This window comes from Oncorhynchus mykiss, chromosome 15 (assembly GCF_057628025.1).
Source record: "Oncorhynchus mykiss isolate SJ-2025 chromosome 15, ASM5762802v1, whole genome shotgun sequence".
NCBI lineage: Eukaryota > Metazoa > Chordata > Actinopteri > Salmoniformes > Salmonidae > Oncorhynchus > Oncorhynchus mykiss.
Window position 1 is genome coordinate 29004014 of NC_143036.1, and position 18054 is coordinate 29022067.

An 18054-nucleotide genomic window follows, 5' to 3' on the forward strand; every position below is an offset into this window, starting at 1 on the left:
AGAGGAAACAGTTGTTTAGGAGATGGATCTGATTGCTACTGGAGACGCATATAATGTATATGTGTGGCAGTCTGATTTCAGAAATTAACTTACCAGTAATGGAGAAGTCCAGTGTGTGGTTGGGAAGCCGATTCCCAGCCCAGACGGTAGCGTTGCTCTCATTGACATTGAGTATTGTGTTCAGGTGCAGAGTGTACTTCCCCAGCTTGTTCAGGTTCTCTGTACAGGGAATCACATTTATTTAAAAAGCCCTTTTTACATTGGCAGATGTCCTAAAGAGCTTATAGGAGATACCGAGCCTAAAACGCCAAACAGCAAGAAATGCAGATGCAGAAGCAACACTGATAAGCCTCCGGAGAGTCAGACACTATGACAAACACTAAATCACTAGCTAGTAACAAAAACAGAGGAGAGGAAACTAAAATCATTACAATAAAGTAAATTATTAAAATAAAACAATTACCCATGGTTCTGAACCAGAATGCCCACTTGGCCAAATGTGCTGCAATGTGAGAGTTGGTCTCCACATCACCATTAGGTGCTAGGGAGGTAGAGAGAAAACTATTTATGACACGGTATACACACACTAGCCGTTGAAACAGTCCGCCAAAAATATACAATTGAAGTCGGAAGTTTACATACACTTAGGTTGGAGCCATTAACACTCGTTTCACAACCACTCCAAAAATGTCTTGTTAACAAACTATAGTTTTGATAAGTCGGTTAGGACATCTACTTTGTGCATGACACAAGTCATTTTTCCAACAATTGTTTACAGACAGATTATTTCACCGCATTACAATTCCAGTAGGTCAAAAGTTTACATACACTAAGTTGATTGTGCCTTTAAACGGCTTGGAAAATTCCAGAAATTGATGTCGATTAGCATATCAGAAGCTTCTAAAGCCATGACATCATTTGAGTCAATTGGAGGTGTACCTGTGGATGCATTTCAAGGCCTACCTTCAAACTCAGTGCCACTTTGTTTGACATCATAGGACAATCAAAAGAAAATCAGCCAAGACATCAGAAAATAAATTGTAGACCTCCACAAGTCTGGTTCATCCTTGGGAGCAATTTCCAAACGCTTGAAGGTACCACGTTCATCTGTACAAACAATAGTACGCAAGTATAAACACCATGGGACCACACAGCAGTCATACTGCTCAGGAAGGAGACGCGTTCTGTCTCCTAGAGATGAACGTACCTTGGTGCGAAAAGTGCAAATCAATCCCAGAACAACAGCAAAGGACCTTGTGAAGATGTTGGAGGAAACAGGTACAGAAGTATCTATATCCACAGTAAAACAAGTCCAATATCGACATAACCTGAAAGGCCGCTCAGCAAGGAAGAAGCCACTGCTCCAAAACCGCCATAAAAAAGCCAGACTACGGTTTGCAACAGCACATGGGGACAAAGATCGTACATTTTGGATAAATGTCCTCTGGCCTGATGAAACAAAAATATAACTGTTTGGCCATAATGACCATCGTTATGTTTGGAGGAAAAAGGGGGAGGCTTGCAAGCCTGAAGAACACCATTCCAACTGTGAAGTACGGGTGTGGCAGCATCATGTTGTGGGGGTGCTTTGCTGCAGGAGGGACTGGTGCACTTCACAAAATAGATGGCTTCATGACGAAGGAAAATGTTGTGGATAGATTGAAGCAACATCTCAAGACATCAGTCAGGAAGTTAAAGCTTGGTCGCAAATGGGTCTTCCAAATGTACAATGACCCGAAGCATACTTCCAAAGTTGTGGCAAAATGGCTATAAGGACAACAAAGTCAAGGTATTGGCGTGGCCATCACAAAGCCCTGACCTCAATCCTATAGAAACTTTGTGGGCAGAACTGAAAAAGTGTATGCGAGCAAGGAGGCCTACAAACCTGACTCAATTACACCAGCTCTGTCAGAAGGAATGGGCCAACATTTACCCAACTTATTGTGGGAAGCTTGTGGAAGGGTACCAAAAACATTTGACCCAAGTTAAACCATTTTTAAGGCAATGCTACCAAATACTAATTGAGTGTATGTAGACGTCTGACCCACTGAGAATGTGATGAAAGAAATAAAAAGATGAAATAAATCACTCTACTATTATTCTGACATTTCACATTCTTAAGATAAATTGGTGATCCTAAATAACCTAAGACAGGGAATCTTTACTAGGATTAAATGTCAGTAATTGTGAAAACTGAGTTTAAATGTATTTGGCTAAGGTGTATGTAAACTTCCGACTTCAACTGTAACAGCAGCAATCATTCTTACGATTCAGATCAACTCACAATGCCAAACAACTTTTAGTTCGATCGAAAGTGCTTTCCGTGTTGTGTTTTGCATGGCTGATGGTATCCTGGATATTGACTCTCCTTTCTTGTTGAGAATTTCCACATGGAGAGGTCCTGCAAGGAATGAAAAGGAGATCAGTCACTCACAAAGATGTGCATACTTAGGATACAGTATCAAACACACTTGGCAGATAGCACGGAGCAACTGTGTAAGGTGCAGAGCGTCCGTCTCTGTACCTAGTGGAGTGCCTGCTGGCCGAACATCGTTCTGGGTCCAGGGGTTGCCCTCTGGCCAGGTCACTTTTAGCTTGTCTGGGAGTCTGGGGCAAAAACGGGACAATGTTACATCATAAACCCATGAACCACTGGGGCATAATGAACACATTCATGTACGTTGGGAATAAAATCCAAAATGGTTCCCTCACTTGGCTAGTTCGTCATCAATGCTCTTCTTGATGGCTGCATTGGTAATCACCCTGTCGATTTTGGAGATGGGTATTGTCTTGATGTCATCGTACAGCGCCTTTGGTTCCTATGGGAACCGATACAAAAACAGATGATTTTGCAGCCAAAATCATGCAATTGCATATGTTAAGACAATGGGGGTTCTTTAGGATAATAGTGTGTAGAACAAAGTGTCACTACTATGATTTTGTCTGACGTCTTACCATGGCCACCTGCACCTGCCCTCCTGTGGCGTAGACATCTCCCTCGTGATCGCCATACAGTAGGAACTGAATAACGGAGCCAAAGAAGATGGGCTGTGTTTTCTGAGACTTCACCTTGAAGGAAAGGCAGTGAGAACAGACTTTAGAGATCGACACATGAGCTACTTAATTATCTGACTGTATTTAAAGACGCCTAAACAAGAAAACTAATTAACACTTCAAACCACAGCGACCAAACAGTTCTGTTGCCCTGTCTCAATCTTTCCTGAATTCCTTACATTGTCTCTCCTCGCCTCCTTCCCAGAACGCATTGGAGAAGGTTGAGGGGAGGAACCTTGAACTTTCTCCTCCAATGTGGTGGTGGAGAAGGAGCCAATGAGAGAGGATGCAAGGAATCATGGAAAGACAAATTGAGATTGAACCAGGCTCTACCGTCTTTGGAAGAGGATGCTCACGTATTGACCAGCTTTGTACGCTCTACCGTCCCACTCGATGGAGGAGAAGGTAGCCCAAGGAGATTGCATCTTCTTTGTGGTCACGTCTGTTCGTGTGATGGTTCTCTTGAAGCCTCTGAACTTTACTTGCTTGTCCCACTTCTCGTGGCAGGTCTTCAGCCACTGGTGAAACTCCTTATGGATTTTAACCCTTTGTTCCTGGGAGGGGAAATGACATGCATCAGTAACACAGCAATTTTTTTTATACTAAATGTTCAACATCATAGTGGTAATTCAGTAATACTGTTATCACATTTGTCTAATATGGGTGTTAAGATGTCCAGCTCTGAGGCTTAAATATGCTATAATATTTTCTTCCACCCAAGAGGACTGAGGTTTGCTAGTGATAGAACATAAACATCAGACAAAAGGAAGCTACCTGGCCATTGACAATGCGGGTGAATAAGGTCTCCTTATTCTTTAGCTGCAGCTCCAGGTCCATGAAAGTGAGCTTATTGGTGCTGACCTGGAACCTGTCATTGGTGAACAGCACCCCTGAGAACCTGCTGTAACACTCTGCAGGCACTGTCCCTGTCTTCTTTGGCCATGCGCACCAATCAAACCTGAAACACGACGAACACAGAATTCAAACATTAACCCTTTTTTTTGTTAAAGTATACATTACTGAAGAAAAATGTATTATTAAAATAGCATTTTGAAAGTCTTTACTCGGATACAGTGGTGTATGGGATGAGACGTCCATTCCAAAAACACTCAAATATGGGCCTCTTCCCCCTGGCCTGGTTCAGGACGATACTGTCATCATCCTCTTCCGTAGCTGGTGAATATTATAGAGGGAACAGAATGCAATCAGACTTTTGCTGAACTCAAAGATGAGATCACATGGGCTTTACAAGAAAATGTTCATTTCAGATGCCATAATATCTCAGTACGTTATGACACTTCTATCAGTGGTTATCAAACTAGGGGTCACCTGATATGAAAATGGGACCGCGAGAGGATGTTCTAAATCCTGAGACAAAATAAAATAAAAAAAACGGTACCTGACTAAAAAGTATATTTGTTGACCGAGTCATCTGTTCTTTCAACCAATTGTATTTTTACACAAACACACAAGTTTTGGGTCACTTAGAAATGTCCATGTTTTGTCAATTTTTGTCCATTGAAATAATATCAAATTGATCAGAAATACAGTGCAGACATTGTTATAGTTGTACATTTTTAATGGAATATCTACATAGGCGTACAGAGGCCCATTATCAGCAACCATCACTCGGCACGTTGTGTTAGCCTTTTAAAATTAATAACTTGAATTAGCTAATTGATCATTAGAAAACCGTTTTTCAATTATGTTAGCACAGCTGAAAACTGTCCTTCTGATTAAAGAAGCAATAAAACTGGCCTTCTTTAGACTAATTGAGTATCTGGAGCATCAGCATTTGTGGGTTCGATTACAGGCTCAATATGGCCACAAACAAAGAAGTTTCTTCTGAAACTCGTCAGTCTATTCTTGTTCTGAGAAATAAAGGCTATCCCATGCGAGAACTTGCCAAGAAACTGAAGATCTCGTACAACGCTTTGCACTACTCCCTTCACAGAAAAAGTGCAAACTGGCTCTAACTAGAATAGAAAGAGTGGGAGGCCCCGGTGCACAACTGAGCAAGAGGACAAGTGCATTAGAGTGTCTAGTTTGAGAAACAGACACCTCACAAGTCCTTAACTGGCAGCTTCATTAAATAGTACCCGCAAAACACCCGTCTCGAAGTCAGTGAAGAGGCGACTCTGGGATGTTGGCCTCCTAGTCAGGATTCCGCTGTCCAGTGTCTGTGTTCTCCCCCCCATCTTAATTGGTTATTTTTATTGGCCAGTCTGAGATAGGGCTTTTTCTTTGCAACTCTGCCTGGAAGGCCAGCATCCCAGAGTCACCTCTTCACTGTAACCATTGAGACTGGTGTTTTGCAGGTACTATTTAATGAAGCTGCCAGTTGAGGACTTGTGAGGCGTCGGTTTCTCAAACTAGACACTAATGTACTTGTCCTCCTGCTCAGTTGTGCACCGGGGCCCCCCACTCCTGACTAACTAATTCCATGTGTTATTTCATAGTTTTGAAATATTCTGGTTAACTTTGCTATTATTACATTTCGGGGGATGCTATTCACTGTTCCGTCTCGTGAATACAGAGTATAAAACGGCACAGGGGATGTCGGGTTTGCGGCGTGGCTATTTTGACAAATAGATCGACTGTTGGGCTTTTGCTCCATCTATGGCGGGACAGCGGGCAGGCATCGGCACTCGTTATGAATGTGTCTCCCTCTGCCACATAGACACATTGTATGATACACCGAGAGCAACTGCCTGCAAAAGAGATTCGCACAGAACTCGGCGATATACTGCAGCAGGTAACTTCAACTGTAAACTACAGCAAACCTGAGTAGTTGCTGCTTTTGCAATAGCTAATGGGGATCCTAATAAAATACACACAAAAAAAAAAAAAAAAAACAACAACACATCCCCCAAGTGTTCGCAAAACTATGTGGAGATATGGGATCAGAGCATGACAACGTTCCATTTCATACAGAGGCTTGGTGGTTAGAGGGGGAGAGTTGGAAATATTTTTTGCATTGAGAGAGGAACTGCTGTCATTAAATTAATGAATGATTAAATAAAAAAATGTAAATCGGTTGACTGTGTAATTAAAAGAAAATCATGTAAGAGACATGGGAAACTGAACAGTAGAATCAAACAGCTGATAGAGCTATCATGTGACAAATGTTGCAGACAACGCATTCACGGATCATTACGTAGTAGTTTTGATTCCTGACTGAAAGGGAATACCCTGCCATTTACCTCTGAGCATTAATGGCGCAGTCAAAATATCTGTAAACTTGGAAATCTCTGACTTCAGAGCGTTCAAGACAACTGAAAACTCGGGGGGGGACTCTAACTGGGAAAAATAATTTTGAACAGTCATCCAACTCGGGAACTCGGACCACTTTCTGGAGCACCGATTTTCCGACCTGAAGATCAATGACGTCATGATATGACCTCGTATTTTTCAGAGTTCCCACTTATCTTGAAAGCACCATACAACTCAAGGTACCCGTCACCAGCTTATATCTGTGTGAAGCTGGATTCAGTGCTCTCGTCTGCATTAAAACCAAATATCGATCCAGGTTGATGTGACAGATGAATTGTGCATTGTCGACCACGCCCGCCGAATTTGAGAAGCTCTGACGCGACATGCATCAAGCACACCCATCTCATTAGTGGTGTTGAGATGAGATACATTACGTCAGACTAATTTGCAATGGACTGTCATAGCCCCACGTTAAAAGTATGTGATGGTGAGTTGAGAAAACAAATCTTAAATTATGTTTGAATGATTTTCAATTGACTGTCATAGTCCCAAATAAGTAAACATTGGCTGTTTATTTAAAATAAAAAAATCACATGGTTAGTATGGGAACACCTGACTTATCTTACAGGGCCTACTGTGATTTAAAGTATCTGGCAAGTGTTAAAGATATTAAATAATTACCTAAAATGTATGACAATATTAATTTGATACATGTCCTTCCAAAAAAGTATAATTAAGGAAGTTAAAAAGCAGCTTCTCTATGCCCCAGCTTGGCCTGAGTAGAAACAGTGGTTGGGGCGAATACCGCCCAAAAAAGCTAAATTTGCCAGCTCAGTCAATGAGACACGCATACACTTGGAAATTCAAATTATCAACCAACTCCAGGTGGGGTAGGGATGCACAGACTGCCTAGCAGTCTTGCGTTTTTTTTATATGCCAATATCGAACGGCTACTTACTGTATAGTATGGATTGAATCAGGATTTGTTAACATGACGGAACTATTAGGGCACTACTCCAACTAATGCAGACTGCTATCTAACAAATTATTGCTAGGAGCTAAGCAGGCCAACCACCTGTTGCTACATATAGGAGTCAACTACAGCTACCTCGGTTTCCACAGGATTTAAAATCGAAGGGAATGGCGAGTTGGTTGTATGGAGGATCTGATTTGGCTTGATTTCTAAGCTAACGTTAGCATTCTAGCTTCACAACTGCTTCTAAAAACAGCCAACAGGCCAATTCTTACAAACCACATACACTGAACAAAAAATACAAACGCAACATGTAAAGTGTTGGTCCCATGTTCATGAGCTGAAATAAAAGATAGCAGAACTTTTCCATACGTTTATTTCTCTCAAATGTTGTGCACAAATTTGTTTACATCCCTGTTGGTGAGCATTTCTCCTTTGTCAAGACAATCCATCAAACTGACAGGTGTGGCATATCAACAAGTTGATTAAACATGACCATTACACAGGTGCACCTTGTGTGGGGACAATAAAAGACCAATAAAATGTGCAATTGTCACATAAGACAATGCTACAGATATTTCAAGTTGAGGGAGCATGCAATCGGCATGCTGACAGAAGGAATGTCCACCAGAGCTGTTGCCAGAGAATTTAACATTAATTTCTCTACCGTAAGATAATTTGGCAGTACGTCCAAACGGGCACACAACTGCAGATCACATGTAATCATGCCATCCCATTCTGCACAAACTGTCATAAGCCATCTCTGGGAAGCTCATCTGCTTGCTTGTCATCCTCACCAGGGTCTTGAACTGACTGTAGTTCGGCGTCGTAACAGACTTCAGTGGGAAAATCTCACCTTTGATGGCCAATGGCACGCTGGAGAAGTGTGCTCTTCACAGATGAATCCCAGTTTAAAGATTGTACCGGGCAGCGTGCATGGCGTCGTGTGGGCAAGCGGTTTGCAGAGGTAAACGATATGAACAGAGTGCCCCATGATGGCGGCGGGGTTTAGGTATGGGCAGGCATAAGCAACGAACAATGAACATAATTGCATTTTATCTATGGCAATTTGAATGCACAGATACTGTGACAAGATCCTGAAGCCCATTGTCTGGCCATTCATCCTCCGCCATCACCTCATGTTTCAGCATGATAACGCACAGCCCCATGTCGCAAGGATCTGTACACAATTCCTGGAAGCTGATTATTTAATGATGGTGTTGGAGTTGTGCCTGGCCGTGCAGTCATGAGTACTCCCTGTTCACTCATGACTACACGGCCAGGCACAACTCCAACACCATCATTAAATTACATTTGCTGATGACACAACAGTGGTAGGCCTGATCACCGACAACAACGAGACGGCCTATAGGGATGAAGTCAGACACCTGGCCGTGTGGTGCCAGGACAACAACCTCTCCCTCAAAGTGATCAAGACAAAGGAGATGATTGTGGACTACAGCAAAAGGAGGACCGAGCACACCCCCACTCAACAGGGCTGCAGTGGAGCAGGTTGTGAGCTTCAAGTTGCTTGGTAACCACATCAACATATTAACATAGTGGATGGAAGCTCAACTGTTACACTGGCAATACTAAAGTGCCTATAAGAACATCCAATAGTCAAAGATTAATGAAATACAAATGGTATGGAGGGAAATAGTCCGATAATAACCAAAACATAATACTTCTTACCTGGGAATATTGAAGACTCATGTTAAAAGGAACCACCAGCTTTCATATGTTCTCATGTTCCGAGCAAGGAACTTAAACGTTAGCTTTCTTACATGGCACATATTGCACTTTTACTTTTTTCTCCAACACTTTGTTTTTGCATTATTTAAACCAAATTGAACATGTTTCATTATTTACTTGAGGCGAAATTGATTTTATTGATGTATTATATTAAGTTAAAATAAGTGTTCATTCAGTATTGTTGTAATTGTCATTATTAAAAAAATAAATTAAAAAATAAATTAAAAAAACGTCCGATTGATCGGTATCGGCTTTTTTTGGTCCTCCAATAATCAGTATTGGCGTTGAAAAATCCTAAAATCGGTCGAACTCTAACAGAGGGTAGTGAGAACGGCCCAGTACGTCACTGGGGCCAAGTTCTGACATCCAGGACCTCTATACCAGGCGGTGTCAGAGGAAGGCCCTAAAAATTGTCTAAGACTCAAGCCACCCTAGTCATGGACTGTTCTCCCTGCTTCCGCACGGAAAGCAGTACCAGAGCGCAAAGTCTAGGTCAAAGAGGTTTCTAAACAGCTTCTACCCCCAAGCCATTAGACGCGTGAAAATCTAGTCAAACAGCTACCCAGACTATTTGCATTGCCCCCTCCCCTCACCACTGCCACTTTTATCTATGCATACTTTAATTAACTCTCCCTACATGTACATACTACCTCAACTAACTGGTTCCCCTGCACATTAACTCTGTACATATTGTTATATTTTTTTCTGCTGCTCTTTAATTACTTGTTACTTTTATCACATACATATTTGTATATATTTTTTAAGCTACACTGTTGGTTAGGGGGTCATAAGTAAGCATTTCACTGTAAGGTCTACACTGGTCATATTCAGCACATGTGACTAATACAATTTGATTTTAATGTCCCAGTCACTCCATGGCCTGCATACTCATCAGACATGTCACCACTCATTGAGCATGGTTGGGATACTCTGGATCGACGTATACAACAGCATGCTCCAGTTCCCGCCAATATCCAGCAACTTTACACAGCCATTGAAGAGGATTGAGCTAATATTCAGCAGGCCACAATCAACCTGATCAAGTCTATGTCAAGGAGATGCGTAGAACTGCATGAGGCAAATGGGGGTCACACCAGATACCGAGAATTTATTATGTTTTTTTAATCCACGGCCCTACTTTTTTTTGTGACCAACAGATTCATACAGTTGAAGTTGGAAGTTTACATACACCTTAGCCAAATACATTTAAACTCAGTTTCACAATTCCTGATACATAATTTTTACTAGGATTAAACATCTTAGGTCAGTTAGGATCACCACTATTTTTAAAATGTGAAATGTCTGAATAATAGTAGAGAAAATGATTTATTTCAGCTTTTATTTCTTTCATCACATTCCCAGTAGGTCAGAAGTTTACATCGTGGCCAAAATGTTTGAGTATTAATTTCCACAAAGTTTGCTGCTTCAGTGCCTTTAGATATTTTTGTCAGATGTTACTATGGAATACTGAAGTATACTTACAAGCATTTCACAAGTGTCAAAGGCTTTCATTGACAATTACATGAAGTTGATGCAAAGAGTCAATATTTGCAGTGTTGAACCTTCTTTTTCAAGAACTCTGCAATCCGCCCTTGCATGCTGTCAATTCATTTCTGGGCCACATCCTGACTGATGGCAGCCCATTCTTGCATAATCAATGCTTGGAGTTTGTCAGAATTTGTGGGGTTTTGTTTGTCCACCCGCCTCTTGAAGATTGACCACAAGTTCTCAATGGGATTAAGGTCTGGGGAGTTTCCTGGCCATGGACCCAAATATCGATGTTTTGTTCCCAGAGCCTCTTAGTTATCACTTTTGTCTTATGGCAAGGTGCTCCATCATGCTGGAAAAGGCATTGTTCGTCACCAAACTGTTCCTGGATGGTTGGGAGAAGTTGCTCTCTGAGGATGTGTTGGTACCATTCTTTATTCATGGCTGTGTTCTTAGGCAAAATTTTGAGTGAGCCCACTCCCTTGGCTGAGAAGCAACCCCACACATGAATGGTCTCAGGATGCATTACTTTTGGCATGACACAGGACTGATGGTAGCGCTCACCTTGTCTTCTCCGGACAAGCATTTTTACAGATGCCTCAAACAATTCGGAAAGCAGATTCAGAGAAAATGACTTTACCTCAGTCTTCAGCAGTCCAATCCCTGTACCTTTTGCAGAATATCAGTCTGTCCCTGATGTTCTTCCTGGAGAGAAGTGGCTTCTTTGCTGCCCTTCTTGACACCAGGCCATCCTCCAAAAGTATTTGCCTCACTGTGCATGCAGATGCACTCATACCTGCCTGCTGCCATTCCTGAGCAAGCTCTGTACTGGTGGTGCCCCGATCCCGCAGCTGAATCAACATTAGGAGAGAGTCCTGGCGCTTGCTGGACTATCTATCTATCTATCTAGCATGACAGAGTGATCTCCAGCCTTGTCCTCGTCAACACTCACACATGTGTTAACGAGAGAATCACTGACATGTCAGCTGGTCCTTTTGTGGCAAGGCTGTAATGCAGTGGAAATGTTTTTGGGGGATTCAGTTCATTTGCATGGCAAAGAGGGACTTTGCAATTAATTGCAATTCATCTGATCACTTTTCATAACATTCTGGAGTATATGCAAATTGCCATCATACAAACTGAGGCAGCAGACTGTGAAAATGATTGTGTCATTCTCAAAACTTTTGGCCACGACTGTACTCAATTAGTACTTGGTAGCATTGCCTTTAAATTGTTTAACTTGAGTCAAATGTTGTATGTAGCCTTCCACAAGCTTCCCACAATAAGGTGGGTGAATTTTGGCCCATTCCTCCTGAAAAAAAAAGTCCCCATGTGCAGTTGCAAACCGTAGTCTGGCTTTTTTATGGCGGTTTTGGAGCAGTGGCTTCTTCCTTGCTGAGCGGCCTTTCAGGTTGTTTATATAGGACTCATTTTACTGTAGATACTTTTTTACCTGTGTCCTCCAGCATCTTCACAAGGTCCTTTGCTGTTGTTCAGGTATTGATTTGCACTTTTCACACCAAAGTACGTTCATCTCTAGGAGACAGAACGCGTCTACTTCCTGAGTGGTATGACGACTGCGTGGTCCCATGGTGTTTATACTTGCGTACTATTGTTTGTACAGATGAACGTGGTACCTTCAGGTGTTTGGAAATTACTCCCAAGGATGAACCAGACTTGCGGAGGTCTACAATTTTTTTTCTGAGGTCTTGGCTGATTTCTTTTGATTTTCCCATGATGTCAAGCAAAGAGGCACTGAGTGTGAAGGTAGGCCTTGAAATACATCCACAGGTACACCTCCAATTGACTCAAATGATGTAAATTAGCCTTTCAGAAGCTTCTAAAGCCATGACATCATTTTCAGACATTTTCCAAGCTGTTTAAAGGCACAGTCAACTTAGTGTATGTAAACTTCTAACCCACTGGAATTGTGATACAGTGAATAAGTGAAATAATCTGTCTGTTAACAATTGTTGGAAAAATTACGTGTGTCATGCACAAAGTACATGTCCTAACCGAGTTGCCAAACTATAGTTTGTTAACAAGAAATTTGTGGAGTGGTTGAAAAACGAGTTTTAATTACTCCGAGCCAAGTGATGTGAAATCCATAGATTAGGGCCTAATGAATTTATTTTAATTGACTGATTTCCTTACATGAACTGTAACTCAGTCAAATCATTGAAAGTGTTGCGTTTCTATTTCTGTTCTATGTAGTTTGAAATAGAAGTGACTGGCGAGATAGGAAAGAGGACAAAGCCTATACAGCAACTAACAAACTATGGATCGATTGGCTTGCTACCTAGTTTGTGCGCCCTCCTGAGCCTGTGTCTCCTTTAGTCTCCTTTCCACACTGGAGAATGATGTCATTCTTGTGACATTTTATGTTATTTATTTTTTATATTTTTATTTTTAATCCCAGCCCCCTTCCCCGCAGGAGTGCTTTTGCCTTTTTGTCGTCTGTCATTGTAAATATGAATGTCTTCTTAACTGACTTGCCTAGTTGAATAAAATGTCAAGAAATTCCAAGCTATTTTAATTTTTTAAAGTTTGAGATAGGATTTTACTGAGTGGGTTCTCAAATTTATGCTTTGGCCACAACTAGTAAAGGACGAGTCAACAACATTCTTCAGGTATGAGCTTTTAAAAATGAGATTTTCACAAGACTTTAAAAGCTTAACTGTGAACTACTGCAATTTAAAAACTTGACCGTGACCAATGTGTCCAAACATCTGACAGCAACCCTCTACACATAGCAGTCAATGCCTATTAGGTTCTGGTGAAAATTAGTGCACTATGTAGGGAATAGGGTACCATTTGGGGTACAGCCTAGGTTACCTGGTATGGCATAGGGGTCTTCGGGGTAGGTCTCCCTGTCATAGAGGAAGGGGTGGTACCTCAGGACCCCCTCCACTATTCCGTCAACGTCTGTGCAGGCCTTGAACTCGAATGTGTCAGCCGACGTGTTGATGTAGAGCGTCTGCATGTCGTTGTCGATCTCTCGGAGGTTCACCATGCGAGGGATCTTGGGGAACTTCTCCAGCAGAGAGATCTGAACAGTAGATAAATATCAATATAGTACCACAAAATTAGAGGCGGCAGGGTAGCCTAGTGGTTAGAGAGTTGGACTAGTAACCGAAAGGTTTCAAGTTCAAATCCCCGAGCTGACAAGGTACAAATCTGTCGTTCTGCCCCTGAACAGGCAGTTAACCCACTGTTCCTAGGCCGTCATTGAAAATAAGAATTTGTTCTTAACTGACTTGCCTAGTTAAATAAAGGTAAAATAAAATAAGAGTTATAAAACATACATCTTCAAAGATTGAATAGATGCTCTTGGATGACTATTGTCTGTAGCACTACCATAAAATAACATAATTACATGGTTATTTAAATACAATGACAATCTTACCTGAATGTCAATGTTGGAAACACAATCAGAGTTTCGGTAGGAGGCTTTCATGTCATTCCCATTTAGGCCGTGAATGTAGTAGTGATACAAGTGGCTGAAAACAAAGCAGATTGTAATTTCAATAACTTGTTAATGGATTTCAAAGAGTAAAATCAAAAGAGGACAACAACCAATTGGATTGAAAGGTGGTGGTGGCTATTTGGGACGGTGCAGGGCAGGCGGTATCCCAATACTATACCTCTAATTAATGAGACATGGTCTAAGGGTGTTCCATAATGAAAGCGTGTGAGATAAGCTATGGTCCAATGACTGTACCTGCTAGCAGCATGTGTCCCGCGTCCGAAGCTACACCCATAATAGTCGGTAGATGGCTCCAATTGGAGAATCACTGTTTGCGTCGCCGAGCAGTGAACAAGAAACTATTCAAATCCAGTTCCCCCTCCCCAAATCAACACCAAACATGGATTCTATGTTGGGTTCTCACTTTGTGTCTACACTGGTCTGTGTTTCATACCTGAGACAACGTCTGAGAAATCATGGTCCAACCTGCTAGCAACATTTGTCACGCGTCTGAAGCTTCACCCATAAATCGGTATATTGGAGTCGCCCTTTGCGTCGCTGAGCAGTGAACTATTAAATCCAGTTTTTAGATGCTACCAAAGCAACATCTAATATGGATCCCCATCGTTTTTTTTCTGTCTTTGCGTGCACACATTTCCTGTACTTCCAGTCTGGGGCAGCATGGTGCCCATATTGCGAGGCTGATTAACATGACAAACAGGTATGGAACAGAATCCATGTTTGGTGTTGATTTGGGGAGGGGGAAATCGAAAAACTGGATTTTAATAGTTTCTTGTTCGGCGACGCAAACAGTGATTATCCAAATGGAGCCATCTACCGACTATTATGATATAGCTTCGGACACTGGACACATGCTGCTAGCAGGTACAGTCATTGGACCATGACTTCTCACACGCTGTCTCTATGGAATGCCCTTATACCTTCTCAATTAAATAATATTGGGATCGTCAGATGGGTGAGCAGACTCACGCCAGTTCTCTGGTCCACAGGTGGAAGTCCTGCTTGAGGAAGGTGACATGTTCAGGCTGGATTCCCGTAACCACCACGGCCGTGAAGCTGTCCTTTCCCACCTCCTCAGCGATCAGCCCATGGAGGAAGCGCTCCTCGTCGTCTCTCACGTGGGACGAGTCAGCCATCTGCGGGGTGGAGAATTGAACATGGCTTTCATTAAATAGAGGATGGCCACTGAGGGAAGGTTATAGCAGTTTGCCACCGATACTGAAAGTTCCAAATGGACGGATTGAGGACGCCTTTCGGAGATCACATCAACATTTTGAGTGATCTGGGAGTAATCCCTTACCTTCCGGTTTCTGATGAAACCACTGTAAATATCTTCCTTGTTCCGCTCCTTCCTCTCAAATTCTTCTTTTGAAATGATGAGTTCATGGACATCTGGGGAGCCCGCTGGTTTGGTGATCATCTTTAACAAAGACAGAGATATCAAGTCATATAGTAGCGCATCACAGTCCATTAGGGGAATATGGTAGAACACAGAGGAACATTTACCCTGGTTGACTGTCCAATGTAGAACACTGCTTGTTTCCCTCCTACTCCAAAATATGATATATCACTGTTGAGACTGCGAGCGACTGGATCAGGGCGAACATACCCTGCATGATCACTAGTGAGACAAAACAGGATAATCACTGACGATAGATACATGGAAAGCACCAAAAACGAACTTCAAGTGTATACTTAATTATTTGGAAAGTGCATTTTAATATACATTTACTGTGAGTCATTTAAAAAAATGTAACTTAGCAAGTCAGTTAAGAACAAATTCTTATTTTACAATGACGGCCTACCCCGGCCAAACCCTCCCCGAACCTAGAAGACGCTGGGCCAATTGTTCGCCGCCCTAGGGGACTCCTGATCACGACCGGTTGCGATACAGCCCAGGATCGAACCAGGGTCTGTCGTGATGTCTCGCACTGAGATGCAGTGCCTTAGACCTCTGCGCCACTCTGGAGATGGGTCTGACTGCATTGTCTGATCGAGACACCTGAACAGGTCAGATCGAGTGATGTGGAAAAACTCCTGGCCCTACTCTTGCTAAACCAACCTTGAAAACATGCCGCTTTCCCTGCTGAATTTGGAGAGCCTGTACACAGCCCAGTTATTAAGCTGTTTGGAGGTCATTCCACAGCCATTGTCCATGATAACCACTGCATGTTTCCCCAAGGACTCATCAAACAGCTGGGGGAAGAGATGAGAAACAATCAACTACCTCTGTGTCCCATTCCATCAATACTGTAGGGGTGCAGAACACTGACCTTTATATGAAAACATCATAATACTTATGCATCACATTCATTCAAGACCATATGAGGTTTACAATTGTTAGAAAAATAGGGAGAGTAAAAATTTATTTTTTAATCCACAGTAGTATCTCACCAATCGGATGTCTATGGTCCTCACTCCTGTGTTGTGCGATGTAGCTGACAGTGCATTGTCGATTAGTTCTGCAAAGGCATACGCTGTTGGGGAGGGGGGGGGGGGGGCAAGGCTTTAATTAACTATAGGCCTTTTAACACAGCTTCTTCTGGAACAAAATCAGCCCGGGCCAGTAACTTCAAAGCGTCACAGAGTAGAAAATTGGTTGTAAGTGCTGAGCATAGACATTTCATTCAGTGTGGTGCAGTGTGAACACGGCTAATGAATACACACAGGACTGTAATATTGTTGGTTTGGGCTGGAGAAGGTACAGTATTTCAGAGGCACTCACGTAAAGAATTCTGGCCCTCACTAGCGTAGTACTCATACATGCCACTCTGGACCAGTGTGTCATAGTGAGGGAGAAACACAATGTGTTCCTTAGTTGCCACGGGCAGGATCTGGTCCTCGGTCTGCAACAGGTGGAGAGTGTTTCCTTGTTGAAGATTCTCTGAAAGAGATGACATATCAACAACATAACGTAGTCGCTCACCTCTTATTCCCCTTGTATAAAAGGCATATTTGTGACCCAATGCCTGACTATTAGTATACCAAAAACATTTTCACTGATTGATCCAAGTAACATGCCTATTATTTTAAATTATCAATTAAAAAGTTGATGACTGGCATTTCCCTTTGGCATTTCTTTCTAGCACTACACCTGGTAGCCCTGACTGGAATGTCACTTACCATATCTGTCAAAATCTATTCCTTTTCTGTCCGTTGTTGTCAAGACAAACGTTTCGTTGGAAGGAATGGCAAATTCCTAACAACACATGGAAAATAGTTGTTAGATATACAAGTTTTGATAATTTGGTGAATGGTTTAGATATTGTATTGACAACTTGTTTATAACACTTGCTTATAACACTTGCATATAACACGTGCTAGCAAGCTATTAACAATTTCATTAAAACATTAAATTGGCAAATGACAGCTATATTTTTGGATCAATGCACTTCCCATGATCCGCCACCTAGCCAAGCTATCGAATGAGCTGCTAGTTAAATGTCAATAATCGTGGGAACTCATTAATTTTCAAGAGCCAGCTGTTGCAAATTTGCAATCAAGCAGGCAGCTGTCTGGCTAACATATATCTGGATAACTAACGACTTTAGCTAGCTAGCTAGCTACTGTACCTTCGATACAACTTGAAGGAAGTCGTTGAAGTCCAAGCCATTTATGTCCAGAACTCTCTCCATTGCGTCGTGTCTTTCCGGACGACAGTCGAATATTACCACACTTTTATGTGGTTTATCTGACCCGTTAACTCCATTTTTACTCTGTGAAATGTGTGTTCTATTGCTATTGGCAACAGCAGACGTTGTCACACCTTCCGACTCTGCCATGTTTCTTCTTCAGGTGAAAGAAGTCGTGAGTATGCGCAATGTACTGCGCATCTATCGCGTGGGCTGTGTCGTCACTAGTTGCAGCAAAATCCTAAACCCCGCCTATTTCGACAATTTATTTTCACATTTAACCCTAACCAAACTGCTAACATTATGCATAACTATAAAATCCAATTTACACCAAAAATCTATTTTTGTTTTCATTATTTCTTTAGGATATAGCCAATTTCAACTTTGTGGATGTGGAAACGCGCTGGGGTGTATTCATTGGTTGAATTCCGTTGCAAAACGTTTGGTCTGTTACG

General features: G+C 42.0%; 1 protein-coding gene across 1 annotated transcript in view; it reads right to left on the bottom strand.

The window, feature by feature from the left end:
* smchd1 (structural maintenance of chromosomes flexible hinge domain containing 1) overlaps positions 1-18039 on the bottom strand; it is a 38257-nt gene extending 20218 nt beyond the window's left edge. Inside the window, exons 1-19 of the mRNA XM_036944232.2 lie at positions 17540-18039; positions 17091-17166; positions 16693-16851; positions 16362-16444; positions 16030-16163; positions 15474-15588; positions 15268-15387; positions 14937-15103; positions 13887-13980; positions 13316-13529; positions 4119-4227; positions 3829-4012; positions 3411-3608; positions 2956-3069; positions 2713-2819; positions 2525-2607; positions 2285-2401; positions 464-541; positions 94-219 (exon numbers count right to left, since the gene is read on the bottom strand). Coding sequence (XP_036800127.2) covers positions 94-219; positions 464-541; positions 2285-2401; positions 2525-2607; positions 2713-2819; positions 2956-3069; positions 3411-3608; positions 3829-4012; positions 4119-4227; positions 13316-13529; positions 13887-13980; positions 14937-15103; positions 15268-15387; positions 15474-15588; positions 16030-16163; positions 16362-16444; positions 16693-16851; positions 17091-17166; positions 17540-17749 — 2488 coding nt within the window. The 5' untranslated portion in view covers positions 17750-18039. The remainder of the gene's footprint in view (positions 1-93; positions 220-463; positions 542-2284; positions 2402-2524; positions 2608-2712; positions 2820-2955; positions 3070-3410; positions 3609-3828; positions 4013-4118; positions 4228-13315; positions 13530-13886; positions 13981-14936; positions 15104-15267; positions 15388-15473; positions 15589-16029; positions 16164-16361; positions 16445-16692; positions 16852-17090; positions 17167-17539) is intronic.
* Positions 18040-18054: the final 15 nt, after the last annotated feature.